Source organism: Paramisgurnus dabryanus, chromosome 1 (genome assembly GCF_030506205.2).
Source record: "Paramisgurnus dabryanus chromosome 1, PD_genome_1.1, whole genome shotgun sequence".
NCBI classification, from domain to species: Eukaryota; Metazoa; Chordata; class Actinopteri; order Cypriniformes; family Cobitidae; genus Paramisgurnus; species Paramisgurnus dabryanus.
Window position 1 is genome coordinate 19966308 of NC_133337.1, and position 17280 is coordinate 19983587.

The following is a 17280-nucleotide window of genomic DNA, read 5'->3' on the forward strand; positions in this document are numbered from 1 at the left end:
ACCTACTAACATCAAACGTGGAATCAAACCTGCCGATTCCCGAATGCCACAAAAGACTTCATCATAATTCATGCTTCACAGTAGATAATTTTCCTGCCGCTTGAGAGAGTGACCGCCCAGGTCCACAGTGTGCCATGAGCGACGCTATTAATCATGGATAACCCACGGAGACCTGACGCTGTGTGCGAAATCACTATGCAACAGACTCTACAGAAGAGAAACACAGCTGATATACAGACAGAAGAGCAGAAGTATTTACACAACAACAATACAACTGAGCAGAACAGCTTTGGTCTCACAAACAAGTTATTTGTTTGGAAGAGATTGAGTCTGCAGTTGTGAAATGGTTTCTTTATTGCTTGTTTTTCTCACAATAAGAAAGCTTTCACCAGGACCAGTGCTTGAAAATGTGGATATCGCAGATGTTATTACGTGCCAGAAGGATGGAAAATATAGAAGTGGCAAGAAGAAGACGTGTTTGATGACATCTCTGCTTGAAATACAGTTTGTGTGATTGTAATCAAATCTGCTCGCTCACGTTTGATACTGTGAGTCAATAACTAAAATTGATTTCACTAAATCTGCATAATAATAATAATAATAATGATGAAATATGCTTTATATTAAAGCTAGTTTGCTGAAAACAAGTCAATAAATGTATTTTATTTAAATTAGAAAACAACTTTTAGGAAAACTGACTGAATGGTTCTTCTACGGCATTGCTGTGAAGAGCACCTTTATATTTAAGTGTATGTCAGTCAAACCGTGCGCAAGCTTCATGGTTCAGGTTCAGTTATTGAGTTATGGTGTTAAGTGCACACATGTGCTGGCATATGTGTGGCAAATCCTGATAAATTAAAGCTGAACTGCACGGCGCGTGTGTTTGTGCGAACAGATGGAAGTCGGCTTCACCTCCATCATACTGATAATGAACTTGTACAGAGATGTCAAATGCTAATCGCTAGCGTGAGCCTGCGTGTTACCCTAGATAGACAGCAACTGTTAAGTGTCAATAGAAATATCAGTCAGTGTTTCATTCTGTTATATTTGTGTTGTGATTTATTAATACTCAGATGATGACAATTCAAGTCAACATGGCTCTGTTTACTTTAAATTAAAGTTTGTCTTAATTTATTATGCACAGTCCAACATTCTACATGATTCTAAAGGAGACAAATGATCATTCTCAAATGTTTCATTAAATTGTGCTTTCCTAAATCCTGCCAGCACTGAGTAACAATAGCAAATGTGAAAGATTTAATGGCCTGTGAATGTGGTTCAGTGTTGAAAAGTTGATTGAACTCATCTTCTGACCTGTTTAATTCTGCATTATTTCCTTTAACACGGCATGATTTTATTAAGGTTCTTTTAGCCTCGTGATCCCTTTCTACACTAATCTATTGAAAAGAATCACTTGCAGGAAATCTCATGGCCCTGTTTTCTAGCAGATGTTTAAGAGGTGCTGATGTTCCTGAGGTGATGTGTTTTATATGCAGGTGTTAAAGAATTGCAATCGTTATAGCTGCTCGACTCTTTCCTATGACATACTAAAGAGAAAACATCTGTCAGATGTCATTTAAGGAGTATGTAGTTTACACTCTGTGCCCGTGTCCATGTAAAGTTGTCATTACACCGCAAGCAAACGCAACATGACAAATTAAAGAGAAACAAAATGTAATGTTATTTTGAAAAAAATAATTTTTTTCCTTTAAATTCCTACATTAAATTAAAATTACTGTCAAGATCATGTATGAATGATACAGTATATTGGTGCACTTTTATGCTTTTTACAAGTTTTACAAGTTAAGTTGTTAATTGTAAGTTACTATAATGCATTATTTTCATGAGGACACATACTTTAAAGGTCAGTGTGAGACCTGTGTGGCATGCCTGCTGTCTCACAAAAATGCCATAAACCGAGTGAATCCAATGTCATAATGCATTTCAATTTATTGTTTCGTAGACATTAAGTTGTTGTAAACATGGGACACTTGGAAAGAAAAGCATCTGTCCACTATCATCTCATCTCAACAATAACAAATGTGCGTATGCCGCCTGTCAGTGTATGAGGACTAAACTGTTCTCCTTTCAGGCTTTGCACTTGAATGATCACATACACGCATAATAGTAGCACAAAAGTAAACACACAGTTTTGGGTGAAGGTTATTTTTTGACTTGCGGCTATTGTGCATTGCCGTAGGTCAGTCGTTTTCAAACTTTTTAAGAGTGACCCTTGAAAAAACAAGATTGTGAGACGCACCTTACTCAGTGTTTGCTATAAGGATTGATTCATACGTTCTTAATACTATCAAACATTTATGCGGCTGAAATAGCAGGTTTTTTATAACATTAAAGGTGCTCTAAGCGAATTGAAGCGTTTTAGACCATAAAACATTTTTTGTTACATACCGGAAACATCTCCTCACTATCTGCTTGCTGCCTGTCCGCTGATCAAACTGTAAAAAAACGCGATCTCTGTAGACAGCCCAGGCTTCACAAACGGCAATATCAACAAATGGCCAAACCTAGCAATCCCAAAACAAAACAAAGTATTCCAGCCAATAAACGACAAGAAGGATTTGGGGGTGGGGGTTGGGCGCGTTCATGAAAGCACGGAAGGGAGGGGGAGGGGGAGGAGTTAGCTACGCTCTGTCTGTTTGAAAACAGTTCAAACATCAACAGGAAGTGACGTCGCACATTATTCGCTCAGAGCGCCTTTAAATCTGGCAACCACGTTTTTAAAACCACTGTTAATAAAAAACAAACAGTGTATTTGTATCTTTAAGTTGTATTTATTTGTCATGTTTTCATTTAGTTTCTCTGTTCTTATTATATCTCTAAAAAAAATAAAAATTTTAGTAGTTACCACAGGAAAAATAGTCATTTTGATTGCAAAAATAAATCACAAAATCCTGGAGGGACTGACCAGAGTTCAAAAAATATTCAAAGTCTAATAGTTTGGCGGCCATTTCTAAAGTCGTGACTGAATTAGTGGCACAGTATCTTAATAAAAGCAACAGTGCAACTGTTATATCTGACACCGGTTCATTTCTGAATCACAGCAGCACACTGTGGACTGTGAATAAGTGAGCTTTATTAGATCATGCAGCAATGCAATACAGCGCAACAGTAATTCCGACTTTATTGCTGTTCTTCGTTCAGTTTGGGTGAGATCACTATGCAAGCATGCATACTAGGTAACAATGGCTATTTTAACATGCGATCAATCTGATTAAAGGTAACGACAATATGGTTTGAATGCACCCTAAACATTGCAATCTGATTAAAATGTGCAAGGGCACAGTCAGGGTTGCCAGCTTTGCATATCAAAACCATCCCCATGGACATTTTAGCCCAAAAGCATCCCAATGACTATTCATAGTTAAAAAATAACTAACGAACGAAATCCTTTCATCTTTAACACACAGGAAAACAACAACCCGCTGAGACAGTTTAAACAGTATCCCAAATCTGAACTCGAAAAAAAGCAGAGGACTTGGCAACGGCACCCACAGCGCACAGCATCTCTCGTCGAGTTCACGCTTTATCTCTGGAGAAATGTACAAAGCTGAGTTTGATAAAGTTGTTCTTAAGAAATTTTCAGATATAGGCAATCAAAAAAAGTTTTCAAAAGGCACGACGCTATCTTATTACTTTATGTAGCCTAATGTTATAAAAGTATACATGAACGCTGCAGAATGCACAGTGCGTGACCCAATTACCTTAATAATGCGTGTTGCTATTGCCTTGCTATTGCATGTTTCTGTGATGAGAATTATGTGAGATGTAAAAATGAGGTAAATAGAAGACGTTAACTTGAGCACAATTGTGTGGTTACACAAGGTATTTTTTTGCATCTGATTGAGATAATACTACGATTTACACGTTTTCATGTATACTTTTCTACTGCTGATCGGATAACAGATCAGAGTACACCACCCCTTTCAATAAGATCGAAATTTGCATCCAATTGACCCCAGTCATATTGATTAAGGTGTTTACATGAAAGTTTTTCAATACGATTGAGCTATTGATACGATTACAAACTGATTATTTGGTTGCATGTAAACGTACCTAATGAGGTAAAAACACATAGGGCCCTATTTTAACGATCTGAAACGCAAGTACGAAGCGCAAAGCGCAAGTGACTTTGTGGTTGGATCTTGGGCGCTGTTGCTATTTTCCCGGCGTGAGAAATAACTCTTGCGCCGGGCGCAAATCAATAAGGGGTTGGTCTGAAGTAGGTTCATTATTCATAGGTGTGGTTTGGGCGTAACGTCAAATAAACCAATCAGAACGCTATCCAACATTCCCTTTAAACGCAAGGGCGCAAGTTCCATGGCGGGTTGCTTTTATTATGACGGATTTACCAGGCGTACGCCAGGAGCGGTTTACAGCCGAGGAGACCCCCGTTCTTGTAAGAGCAGTCAAAGACAGAGAAGTTGTTTTGTATGGGGATAGGAGAAACCCGCCCAAATCAGCGTAGGTTAAACAGGCGTGAGAGGAAATGGCCACAATTGTCTCATCAGCTGGCATCCCCATCGTTGCGCCAAGTACAATGATGTCAGGAGACCGGGGAATCCCAAGCTTGCCAGCATAAATCGGGCACACCGTGTAACGGGAGGTGGATCTGCCTCAGGACCTGACGCCAGCAGAGGACATCGCTGCGTCGACCCTCACCGCTGAAAGGGTTTGGGGGATTTGAAATCGGACCCAAGAAACGCAAGCAAGGTCCAACCCCAAAGTACTCTTACAAATCAAGTTCATATACATTAAGGTTTCTTATGAAAACATTTTAATTATTATTTACATAAAATAAACGTAATACAGCCACACAACAAACTTATGAAAATATTTTATTCGTTATTTGCATGAGAATTTTTTAACGCAGCCACACAATAAATAAAAACTATTGACACAATGCTCACCCCTATGATTTCCCTTATCTCGTGTATTAATATTTTTTAGTGTAACAATTTATGATTTGCAAAAATAACTGTTGCATCTGTGTAGATTAGATAAGCAAAGTGTATGCGCGTTGTGCACGCTATACATTATGGTCAAGCATGCGCCCTTAAAATAGCATAATGAACAACGCGCAACGCGCCACTGACTTTAAACTTTTTTCTTCTGGTCAGTGGCGCAATTGTTTTTTGAAACTGCAAAATAGCACCAGGGATGGTTTGCGCCGGAACACGCCTCCTTTTTTGCGCTGAACCACCCAGGGAGCGCAAGTTCATTCCCTAGTTTGCCGACGTGCGTCTGTGGAGGGAAAAACCCGCTGTGCGCCGGTGCAAAATACGAATGATACATGCGTCACTGACAAAGTCAATTGCGCTGGCTGCAAGATAGGGCCCATAATCTCCTCACCAATACAAACCACAATGCATTTGGTCTATTGCAAGACTTACCTGTAGTTGTTTGGCCTGAACCTGAGGTGAAGAAAGAGGAGTAGGTCTGAAAACAGAGAGGGTAAAGCAGGGCTTTCTGCATTATCAGACACAGCCTATGACTGAATTTCAGTCTCTCTTTACCGCTGTGTTCATGTGTTGAGTCTATATAACAGAATTCCTGCAGGTTAATGGTTTTACGTCGTGAAGTGGCTATGAAAAGTATCATTAGACTTTAAGAGCCACCGCATGCACTACAATCATCTGTTTAACTTTAGACTCAATAAGCTCCAGTGAGGTGCTCGCTGTGAAAGCTTTTCTAGCTTGAGCTCACTTCATGTCACTGCATGTGATCTTTGTATTTTAATTATAGCTCAAGCTGATGTACTATATGACTAACTGTACCATAAACCATGAGTTTATAAAAGCGCCTATTTCTAAGCTACACTACAATAATGTCTCGATCTGAACTTTTAGATGCCACACACATACGGCACATTAACACAATACATGTTACACTTAAATTGCATCATAAAATGTACTTTATTTTATTATGCAACAATACTTTCTTTTATTTTCAACTCCACATGTCTTGTTTTGTGATTTCAAAGCTTGCAGACATTTGTGTAGAATTTTTTTATTTATTAATAATTGATTGGTTTGATTTCTTTAAAGCATTGCTATCCTTACATAAAGATGTTTTATATACTAAATAAGTTGAAGGCAGACAGTCTCTCTGCTACAGTGACTTTTGAAGTCTTGTCCTGAGGGTTTATGGGTGTGTTAAACTCACAGTATAACCCACCAATACAGACACAGGTTTTGCTGGAGTCCCAATGTCACATGACCACAGATCAATGGATTTCATTCCAGAAGATGATGTCAAATATCACCTCAGTTGTCCTGTGTTTTAAATCTGTTCATAGCATAGGTGTCATTTACACTGGGGACATGTCCCCACCACTTTTTGAAATGGCTGATTTTGTCCCCACCACTTTTTGAAAGCATTTGGTTAAAATGTTCTGAAAAATCAAGCAATATCTGTGCGACATACACTGCAAAAATGACTTTCTTACTTAGTATTTTTGTCTTGTTTTCAGTGGAAATATCAAAAAATTCTTTAAGATGCTTTTTCGTGATGAGCAAAATGACCTAAGAAAATAAGTCTAAGAATATAAGTAACATTTTTTTTTTGACAAAAAATATACAATTTAAGTGAATTTGTGATTAAAACAAGCAAAAATATCTGCCAATGGGGTGAGAAAAAAATCTTAAAATAAGATAGATTTTTTCTTAAAAACTTAATTTAAGCAAAATGTTCTTACCTCATTGGCAGATTATTTTGCTTGTTTTAACTAGACTTATTTTCTTACATCATTTTGCTTATCAAGAAAATACATCTTGATTCAATAATTTTTAGATATTTCTACTGAAAGCAAGACAAAAATACTAAGTAAGAGAGTGATTTTCAAGAAAAACAAATCTTCGTATTTTTGTCTTGTTTTCAGTAAAAATATCAAAAAATTCTTAAATTAAGATAACTTAAGTCTAGTTTTAAGACCAAAAAATATCAGATGTAAGTGATTTTGAGCATAAAACAAGCTTAATCTGCCAATGGGGAGATTTTTTGCTTGTTTAATACACAAAATCACTTAAATGTGATATTTTTGGTTTAAAAACTAGACTTATTTTCTTGGGTTGTTTTGCTCATCAAGAAAAAGCATCTTAATTTAATAATTTTCAGATATTTTTACTGAAAACAAGACAAAAATACTAAGAATTTTTTTTTGCAGTGTACGACTGGTTTTGTGGTCCAGGGTTACATATAGGCATGGGCCGGTATAAGATTCTGGCGGTATGATAACCTTTAGCAAAAATACCACGGTTTCACGGTGTTGCGGTATTGCCATTGCAACACTAAAATGTGTTATTTTCAAATGCCAGGTACAATAAAGCCTTTAAATTATAATATGCTTTCAAAACATATATAATATTTTCGTAATATATATTAAATGTAAACATCAAATCAATCACATGACTTCATGATTTAATGAATTTTGTATAAACACAGCTCATACCTTGGAGACGGTATCACAGAACATTTTAGTGGTTTTGAAACCTTGACTGTTTTAAACCTCGGTATACCTTGAAACCGGTAATCGGCCCATGCCTAGTTACATATGTTGCGTTGTGTGCTTATGGTGTGTTTTCTTTTACATATTTAATTAATTTCATTGTAATCATTGACTTAACGTGCTGATGTTTTCTACAGTATGGTGCTTTGGCACTGTACGGTTGAGCTGGTGTTGCAGGGACTGTAATGCAGTCGACATTGTTGAGGGTTTTATGCTGGGTATTTTTGTGTTGTTGACTGGCCTACGCTATGCCCATTTTCGATACACCATTATTCAATATTTTTCCTGTCCTGCTGTATTGTTTTTTCATCTGATCTACAGCCCACCACTTTTCAACACAAACTGACACCCCTGGTTCATACACGGACAGAAGCTTTGTCAGTGGTTTGTTATGAAGTGAGTTATTTAAGTAAGGAACTCAGAAGAGCTTTGGTAATTATATGTAATGAGCGATGTTTCCACTCTTACTGGTTGACTTATATTTAATGGGCTGCAGTTAGTCTTGTGTGATTTCTTTGATGTTAAAGCAAATTAATGCTGAAGTGGACGTCGCTTTAAGTGGAAAATCTCCAATTTGTGTCGGACCGTTTCGGATCAATACCCGCAGAGCCGGTCTCATGTGATTACCTGCAATTTCCTACGTTAGAAAGCTAGACCTGGACTCCGCTGTGTGTGTATGTGCGAGGATAACTGGGACTTAAATCATCACTAATATTTATGGCCAAATGTCTATTGAATTCCATTGTTTTTATATAAAGCTAATAATCATAAGTTAACACTCACAATTTTCAGTCGGTAGCACTGCTGCCTTAAGCAAGAAGGTCACTGGTTTAGGTCAGCTGGGTCTTTTTTGTGTGTACTGTTCTCCCTGTGTCTCTGTTCTCTTATAGTAATACAGGTTAAAGATACAATATTGTCCTTCCCCAGCTCGTGTATATATTGAGTTGTGTGTAGATTAACCAGTTCTCATCACAAACATAGGCATAGAAATAGATCACTTGTTCACTTCTGAGCACAAATTTATCTCCAAACTAAAGCTGCAGTGAGAAACAGCAAAACTCAAACCACTGTGTTCCCTTATCCTCCAGATTCCATCTGTAAATGTCACTAAACATTTATTCCTGTGGATCTCAAACTGCATGGAAGGCCATGAGATCAAACACAGTAATTCTGTTGTGCTATTTACCAGACATGAGGTTATCTGTATGTCATTGTACTGCTGAAAGTAAAGCGTTTTGCTATTGCCAAGGTCACAGGTTTGATTCCTAGTAAGGAAGGTTAGGAGGTTACACGTCCAATGTTTCGCATTAGCACTGAGATGGATAAACATTCAGGACATTCACTTTTCTGACTCAACACACACTCGTGTGTATTCGTCCCTGTGCGTTTGAGCTCAAGCGTGTCTTAACATCTGCTATCTGCTGTGATTTTACTCTGCTAAAGACAAGTATACACACGAATGCTTTACCCCTTGATGATTCATGACTCTGTGTATGTGTGTTTGCGTGCGTGTGTGTGTTGTTGTTGTGTGAATTCAGGTCTGTTAATTGAGTAAGCGCTTTCAATTTTAAATTCTCATTAGGGGAAGTTGTGTGTCTCAGAGAGTGAACACTACACCCGTCCTCATCCTGCTAATGATGCTTTCAGCATCACAAGTATTCAGGAAACTGTGTGATTCAACTCAAATATACTTTGAAGATATAAAAAATGGTTTTACTTTTATTTTTTATTACAGTATTCAACATTTGAGACAAAATGTGCTTAAATTTACATAAATTTCCTACATTACCATGTATGTATGCTTTTAAAGTACATTATTTCATCAGTATTTGTGTTCCCTGGGATTCAAACCTACAACCTTTACAATGCTAACACATTATGTTTTCAGTTAAGCTATAGAAACTGTTACTATGTTATCTGTTACTGTTACTTACTGTTATGGCACTTTTCCATTTCATAGTACCCTACGGGTTGGGTCAGGAAGTGAATGGCTCCAGCTAGCATACTGCTCCCAATAAGTGACAAAATAATGCCAACATTTTCCTTTTTATATGTTGTGATTTGTATAGTCACAGCGTGTACAAATAACAAGGTCATACGAGACACAGCCATCTTTTAATCGTATACATACTGGGAACTATATTCTCAGAAGTTGAAGCACTGCTACTTAGGTGAAGTGATTAGTGCAACTCTGAGTGAACAGAGATGAAAAGGCTATGTATGTATGGTTTAACTCTGGGGGATACGGTGAATAAGCTAATGTCCCAAAAAGTTGGCTTGTTTCTTTTAAATGAATACTATTAAAAGCAACACTAAAGAGTTTTTGCTCTTTGCTCCCCCTACAGGTTAGAAGCGTAATTGTCCATTACCACTATCGAAAATACTGCAGCATAGCTGGCTCTGATTGAATTGTAGGTCTGCCGTAAAGCAAGTTTTTGTAGTTTTCACTCGAACTACAGGACCGCTACCCGACGGTTGGAAACTTCTTTAGTGTGGTTTTGGCCGATAGAGGGCTGCAAAGCGAATGTGAAAGTGCCGTTCACCCTGTTTCGAGTGGATGAACGACTGAAACTTTTTTGGAAATGTTATTTTAAGGTAAAAAAACTCTTAGATGTTGCTTTAACAACTATTTATTTAAAGTTTTATTTCAAATTTATATAGGCCAATGTACTTTGTCTATTACTACATGCTACTGACAACCAATCAAAGTTTTATTTTTATTTTTTTATCATAAGATTATAGTCATCTTGTTTACTTTTTAGGCATCTGTATTAAATATACATAAATTAGTTATGCAATTGTCTGTCAACAATCTATGATTTAACATTAGCAATAAATACAATTAAAACACTGCACACTGTAAGAATTTAATGTACAGCTGCAAAAGTTGTTAAGAGCAGTGAGTGACTTTCATTTTTGGTGTGTAATGAACATTTCTGACACAGAAAGCAGCAGGCACCTGTCACATTAAGACCCAAGACAGACTGTCCTGTTTCATTATACTGATAAACACATCCAGCTGTTTATGTTCACTTAAACAAGAAAGAAAACTTAGTTCAGTGATCAGGCATGTGTTGACTGTTGGTGCTGATATGCTCCTGTGTGTGCACTTCGTGAACCCTCAATGAGCAACATATACAAGTTATACACACTGGTAAATTGATGTCAAGAATGTCCTAGGGTGGGAACACACAGTCACTATCGGCTGTGTCCCGGACTTTGATGAAACCTGCTTGCACTTGTTTGCAATGCATGATGAGAAACAGAAGTACCTTTCTTTACGTTCAACATAACACAAAAGGAAAATGTTTACACGTGTTTCTGTCACTTTATTTGCTGATTAATGAAACCATGTCAAAAAACTAAAATTTGAAAATGAGTTGCCTGTCTGGTTCATGATCTGAAAAAGTAAAGTTTATAATAAAAATCACACCTTTTTTAACTGGGACCTACAAGAGCTGTACTTATCCAATTCTACTCTTAAGCATGAAATCCAGGTCAATAAACTCTGCCTGTTGAAATATTTAATTATTAATAAGTTGCCCGTTCTGTACAAGAACTGAAAATGATTACTACATATTTAATATTTTGTTTCTCTCTGTTTCTGTCTCTCAGATGTATATCCAGACCAGCACGCTCACTATCTCTCTCAGTCTCAGTGCGTCTGTATCTCTGGGGATGCTCTACATGCCCAAGGTCTACATCATCATCTTCCACCCGGAGCAGAACGTCCCCAAACGCAAGCGCAGCTTCAAAGCTATCGTCACTGCCGCCACCATGTCAGGAAAACTCGTCACAAAAGGAGGCGACCGACCCAACGGAGAGGTTAAAACTGAACTCTGTGAGAGCATGGAGACCAATAGTGAGTATTCACTCCAACAAAACATACTCAAAATCAACCCCAAGTTAAAGATAGACTTAATGTAACTTCAAAGATAAACAGTATATATGTTATGGTTTCCATTGTATGTGTACTGTATGTGTTTAATTCCCTGTGAATATGTTGATTGACTATCAAGCACCGCATCAGAATAGCAGAACTAACTTAAACAAATGCAAGCCAGACGTTTCTAATAAAGATGATGAGTTAAATGTGGTTTGATCAACATACAGTTACTTTCCAGCATTTACATTATACTGTATGCAAACATTCTCTGGATGACTTCTGTTTTTGTTCTCCAAAGTGCAGGATTTGTGTTAAAATTGCAATCGAGCACTATTGATCTGAAGCCTTGATGAAATAACCAAGCCAACTACTTAATTCTGTGCTGCATGGACACGATGTCCTCTTAAATTACAACACACTTTCTGTGTATTTACATTTTATATTTGACAGATGCTTTTATCCAAAGTGACTTTCAGTGCATTCAAGCTAAACATTTTAATCAGTATTTGTGTTCCCTATCAAACCCACAACCATTCCTCTACTAGGCCAAGTTGAGATACAGGAACACTAAAAAGCTTATTCTGCCACTTTATTAATAGTCTGAATAGAGTGATCACAAGAAATGATGTTGAGAAAAGCTGTGAATATCCCAATTCAAACCCACATCCTAAAAATGTGTTTGCATCAATGCATGAAACATTTGAACTAAAGCAGCGACCATGTGAAGATGGAGACAGAGCATGTGATGAAGAGTAAATCTGATTGTCATACATCTGATTCTTCTCCCCACCAGCGTCCTCCACCAAGACGACATACGTCAGCTACAGCAATCATGCCATCTGAAAAGAGCCACAGTCTTTGGACAAGTCTAAACCAGGACAGCCGACAGGGCAAATGGACCTTACACAGGCATATAAGCATGAGATTTTTTTATCGTTCTGCATCAAACAGAAACCTGCGGCATCCAGGGAGAGAAACGTATTTACGGGATAGACTGCTGTCCCGTGCCGAAGAGCTAGCGGTCCTGCCGTAAATCAGCACCATAACACTCAGAAATGGCAACAAAAACCCGATGCCGCCGGCTCACAGTCATGACAAGCAAAAAAATCAATACCCCTGTGAAAAAATGGTGTAAACATTCTGCAGATGGCAAATGCATTCACAGTAAACTTTGGATATGTGGATGTTAAAAGAAGATATATTAAAACTACCAGAGTCGAATATGTTTGTTGTTAAGCTACTTGTATTTTTGTGGTCGTGCAGAAGTTTTTCATTCTTGTCTCACTTTGTCAGAATCCTGCATTCTAAGATGACTTGTCTTGTATTGGCTGACTGAGATGTAATACTGGGGTTGTGAAGCTGTAAAATGCCATGGTTGAAGCATGCTAGTTTTTATACTAAAAAAAAGATTTATTTATAATAAAGGAATGTTTTGCAAATGTGTAGCGTTGTTAGATGTGTATTTGACAATATATTTTATACATTATATCCATATGTTGAACATACAAATGCAATTTTACATAATTCGCTCTATAAAACTCTCAGTTCCTATATGTTGCCATTATACAGTATATCCCACATAAACCCTATATTCAGGACCAACTTGGTTTCTATGCAAGTGATGGAATATTTGTGACATTCTGTCAGTTAAAGGTGCAATATGTGTAATTCGCCGCTAGATGGCGCCAAAACAATCAAAACAATGACGTATAGATTATGTCGCTCTGAAGCAGCGTGGAATTATGGGATTTGTTGTTTTTAACTCAACCACTGATGGCCATCAATCAATCAGAGGGGAACGAGAAATCATATTGACGGATAAGGTAAAGTAATCAAGTTTTATAAATGTTGCGTTTGATGACATCAATTTATTTCATTATTTAAGGTTTGATGTAATGTTGAAAACTAAATTGTTAGTAAAAGATGTTACAGTATTAGTCCAATTCGATGGTGTGTTAACACATCACATAAGTAAGTGTTCAGATCAACAAACTTACAATCTACAATGATTGATCACATAATGTATTGACACTACAAATATTATTGTGAGGTTATGATGTAAAATTATGATAGCTACACTGTACAGTACCAGACTTTATCAAACTCTACTCTATTTAGTCAGTGTAGCTCAGTCAGGTGTAGCATCAGTAGAATTAAATAACAGTTTAAATGAGACAACAGTAGAATGAGAAAACACGTAGAATGAATAAGATGAGATAACTGTAGAATATGATAACTGTAGGATGAGAGGGAATTAGTAGTATGAGATAAAATTAGATTGAGATGACAGTAGGATGAGATAACAGGTAAAATGAGGTAAATGTGGAATAGGATAACAGTAGGATGAGATAACAGGTAGAATGAGCAGAGTAGAATGAGATACCAGTAGAATGAAATAACAGTTAGAATGAGATAACAGTAGGATGAAATAACAGGTAGAATGAGTAGAATGAGATAACAGTAGGATGAAATAACAGGTAAAATGAGTTGAATAAGATAACAGTAGGATGGAATAACAGGTAGAATGAGTAGAATGAGATAACAGTACTGATATAACAGTAGAATTTGTAGAATGAGATAACATTAGAATGAGATAACAGTTAGAATGAGTAGAATGAGATAACAGTAGAATAAGATAACAGGTCAAATAAGTAGAATGAGATACCAGTAGAATAAGATAATAGTAGGATGAATTAACAGGTAGAAAGAGTAGAATGAGATAACAGTACTGAGAAAACAGTAGAATGAGTAGAATGAGATAACAGTAGAATGAGTAGAATGAGATAACAGATAGAATTAGATAACAGTAGGATGAATTAACAGGTAGAAAGAGTAGAACGAGATAACAGTACTGAGATAACAGTGGAATGAGTAGAATGAGATAACAGTACTGAGATAACAGTAGAATGAGTAGAATGAGATAACAGTTAGAATGAGTAGAATGGGATAACAGTAGGATGAGATAACAGGTAGAATGAGTAGAATGAGATAACAGTAGGATGAATTAACAGGTAGAAAGAGTAGAATGAGATAACAGTTAGAATGAGAAGAATGGGATAACAGTAGGATGAAATAACAAGTAGAATGAGTAGAATGAGATAACAGTATTGAGATAACAGTAGAATGAGTAGAATGAGATAACAGTACTGAGATAGCAGTAGAATGAGATAACAGTAGGATGAATTAACAGGTAGAATGAGTAGAATGAGATAACAGTACTGAGATAACAGTTAGAATGAGTAGATGGGATAACAGTAGAATCAGATAACAGGGGCAGTAAAATGAGTAGAATGAGATAACAGTGGAATGATATAGTAGATGTTAAGTGAGTCTCATGCAGCATTGCTGTCAGTTTTAGCCAGGGGTGTGGACTGTGAGTTCTTGTGAAGTAGCATGTTCCTTTAATGCTTCTTATCTGTACCAGGCTAATTCAATTACTTTGCCCCTGAAGCATGGAGATGCCAAAACATCCAATTCCTCATTTCTCTCTCTCTCTCTCTCTGTTTCTTACTTTTAGTAGAAGAGAGGCAGGTGTCTTCTTGGATAGGCACCAGCAACAGCATACCCATCTTTTAGAGAGATGGGGTTGCCATGGCAGCCACACAGATGTCACTGTCTTTAGATCTTGATTTCCACTGTGTATTCTCTTAGTGATGAGCATCCGACACTCCATGCTAGATTCCCTTAGTCAGGTGCAACTGATCCTGGAGTGGCACTTTTGCCGTGATTATCAAATGATAGTCAATATAAGCTCAAAAGTGAATCCTTATCACGTGTCTTTCATGTAATTCATGTAAGGGTTTTTATTTTGTCAGTTGCATCCATGGAAGGATAAGTGACAGACATTTTGTCTACATTACCTTTAATCTCTGCGCAGTCATGCTGGGGCAGCTTTGCTCTACATAGCACTACATTAAACATCATCTGATTGGCTCTGATTGAGTCATGTCGCACAGCGGGTTCACATTCACTCTGGATGGCTTGTCTCAGAATGATAAGGATTTGAACAAACACATAACTCATCTTGTTCAGTCTGTGCCCTATTGAAATGCACTGAAGGAGACTAAGACAAATCGCACATAGGCACATACTACAAAACACACAGAACACTTTGATGGTCATATAACAACACCTTGGCAACCATACACAGCTCTGTAGCATTGTGATGCTTTTGAGTTTTGCAAGCACCTTTAACCAGAGAAGTGTACTGTATATTCAATTTTAATAACCCTCAACTATACAGAATTACAGATTTTATGTTTGTTAGTACTATAGTGTAATAAGATCTCCCTTATAAAAGAAACATTTTGTTTGTAGTAAACCTTTGACTGTGCCAAAGGAAAATGCACAAGAAATAAGTTAAACGTCCAGACTTCTGGCTTCCAAATACAAATGTAGGATAGTTTTCTTGCCTATTTTTCATTGTATGTCCAATTATGATTACTCAGAGAGGCTAATGCAAAACATTGAGTCTAACTTTCTTTTGAACTTTGTTTTCTGGACAATTTCACTTGATCATTTATAAATTTCTTATTAATTTAAGATAACAATTTGACAATTTTCATGAACTTACAATGTAAAAATCTTCACTATTGACAATTAAGACAGCCATGATGATGTCATTGTAACATTTGCAAACTAAATAATGTTTGGCTTTCTTTCAGGCTTTTTTGCATGCAGCAAGACACATAAAGCTGGTACGCATGTTAATGTTCACATAACGCAAACAGATAAAGACATAAGCACAATGACCCAGAACCCAAACTCATTTTAAACTTGAACAATTTCCTAGTCCTGCACTGAAAGCATTGATTTGTCCTTTAATACATGCTAATCTTTGTTGTTGTTATGGTGGTATTGTATTCTACTATGTTATTACTGCTCAGTCCTGTGTGTTATTATGTTGTTTTCTTACATTTTTCAGCCTGTCCAAAATAGTGAACATATTGAATGGCTCCAAAGTGTTTAAAGAAACACAACACCTGGGACACCTGAGCTGTCAGGAATGTCGTAGCTGTCAATCATTCGGTTTCCCTCAATACCGCCGGAAAGGGAACGTTACAGATGCTCTGTGTGCTTAATTATTATTGGACCGCTCGGGAATTTTACAGCAGGTAAACAGACACATAGTACCTGATACAGGAGGATGAACAAAGAAAGAAGAAGCTTTTGTCTTAAAAACATATAAGACAGAAAGAAAGGTTTTTATCACACAAACATTTGATATTTTATAAAAATCATTTCCGATGTTACAAGTTACTTTAGACTCCAGACTCCTTTTAACTGCATGTTGCTTTACAGTGACAATAGTCATTTTTATTTGTACTTTTACAAATCAAACAGCAATATTGTCTTAAAATCTCCACCAGACGTTGTCAGTCATTCTCTTAAAATGTCGACATGAAGCCGTTTCGCTTCTGTTCTCAGAGCAGTTAAGTAGTTGGCAGCCGTGGGCTCTCTGCATGTGGGCCTGTGGTACAGCAGCAGCCACCAGGCAGAATCTCACATCTTGACAGCAACGGTGTAAAATAGCCGCATGCTACAAAAATTCAGAGCTGCGCATGTGAAGCTCATGTTTTTCATGCTCGGCTGCGGATGTGTTCTTCCATCCAAGACAGCGTATTTCGTTTCTCTTTTAATTTGCGTAAGTGGAAATTGTTTCTTATTTACAGTATGGGGGAAGATGCAGCAAACAGGTAACCTTGAGTTTCCTATTACCTAGCTATATCAATTCTAATAAAAAAGTGTGGTAGCACTTTATTTTACAGTACGTGTACTTACCTTGTACATATATGGTAAATAAGTTGTACTTACCGACAAATGTGTGGTACTTACTTTTAGGTATCTACATGGTTATTAATTGGTATCA

The 17280-nt window shown here is 37.1% G+C and overlaps 1 protein-coding gene across 1 annotated transcript in view; it reads left to right on the forward strand.

The window, feature by feature from the left end:
- Positions 1-12848, forward strand: part of grm8a (glutamate receptor, metabotropic 8a) — a 221222-nt gene extending 208374 nt beyond the window's left edge. The window contains exons 10-11 of the mRNA XM_073813888.1: positions 11141-11387; positions 12205-12848. Coding sequence (XP_073669989.1) covers positions 11141-11387; positions 12205-12254 — 297 coding nt within the window. The 3' untranslated portion in view covers positions 12255-12848. The remainder of the gene's footprint in view (positions 1-11140; positions 11388-12204) is intronic.
- The last annotated feature ends 4432 nt before the right edge of the window (positions 12849-17280 follow it).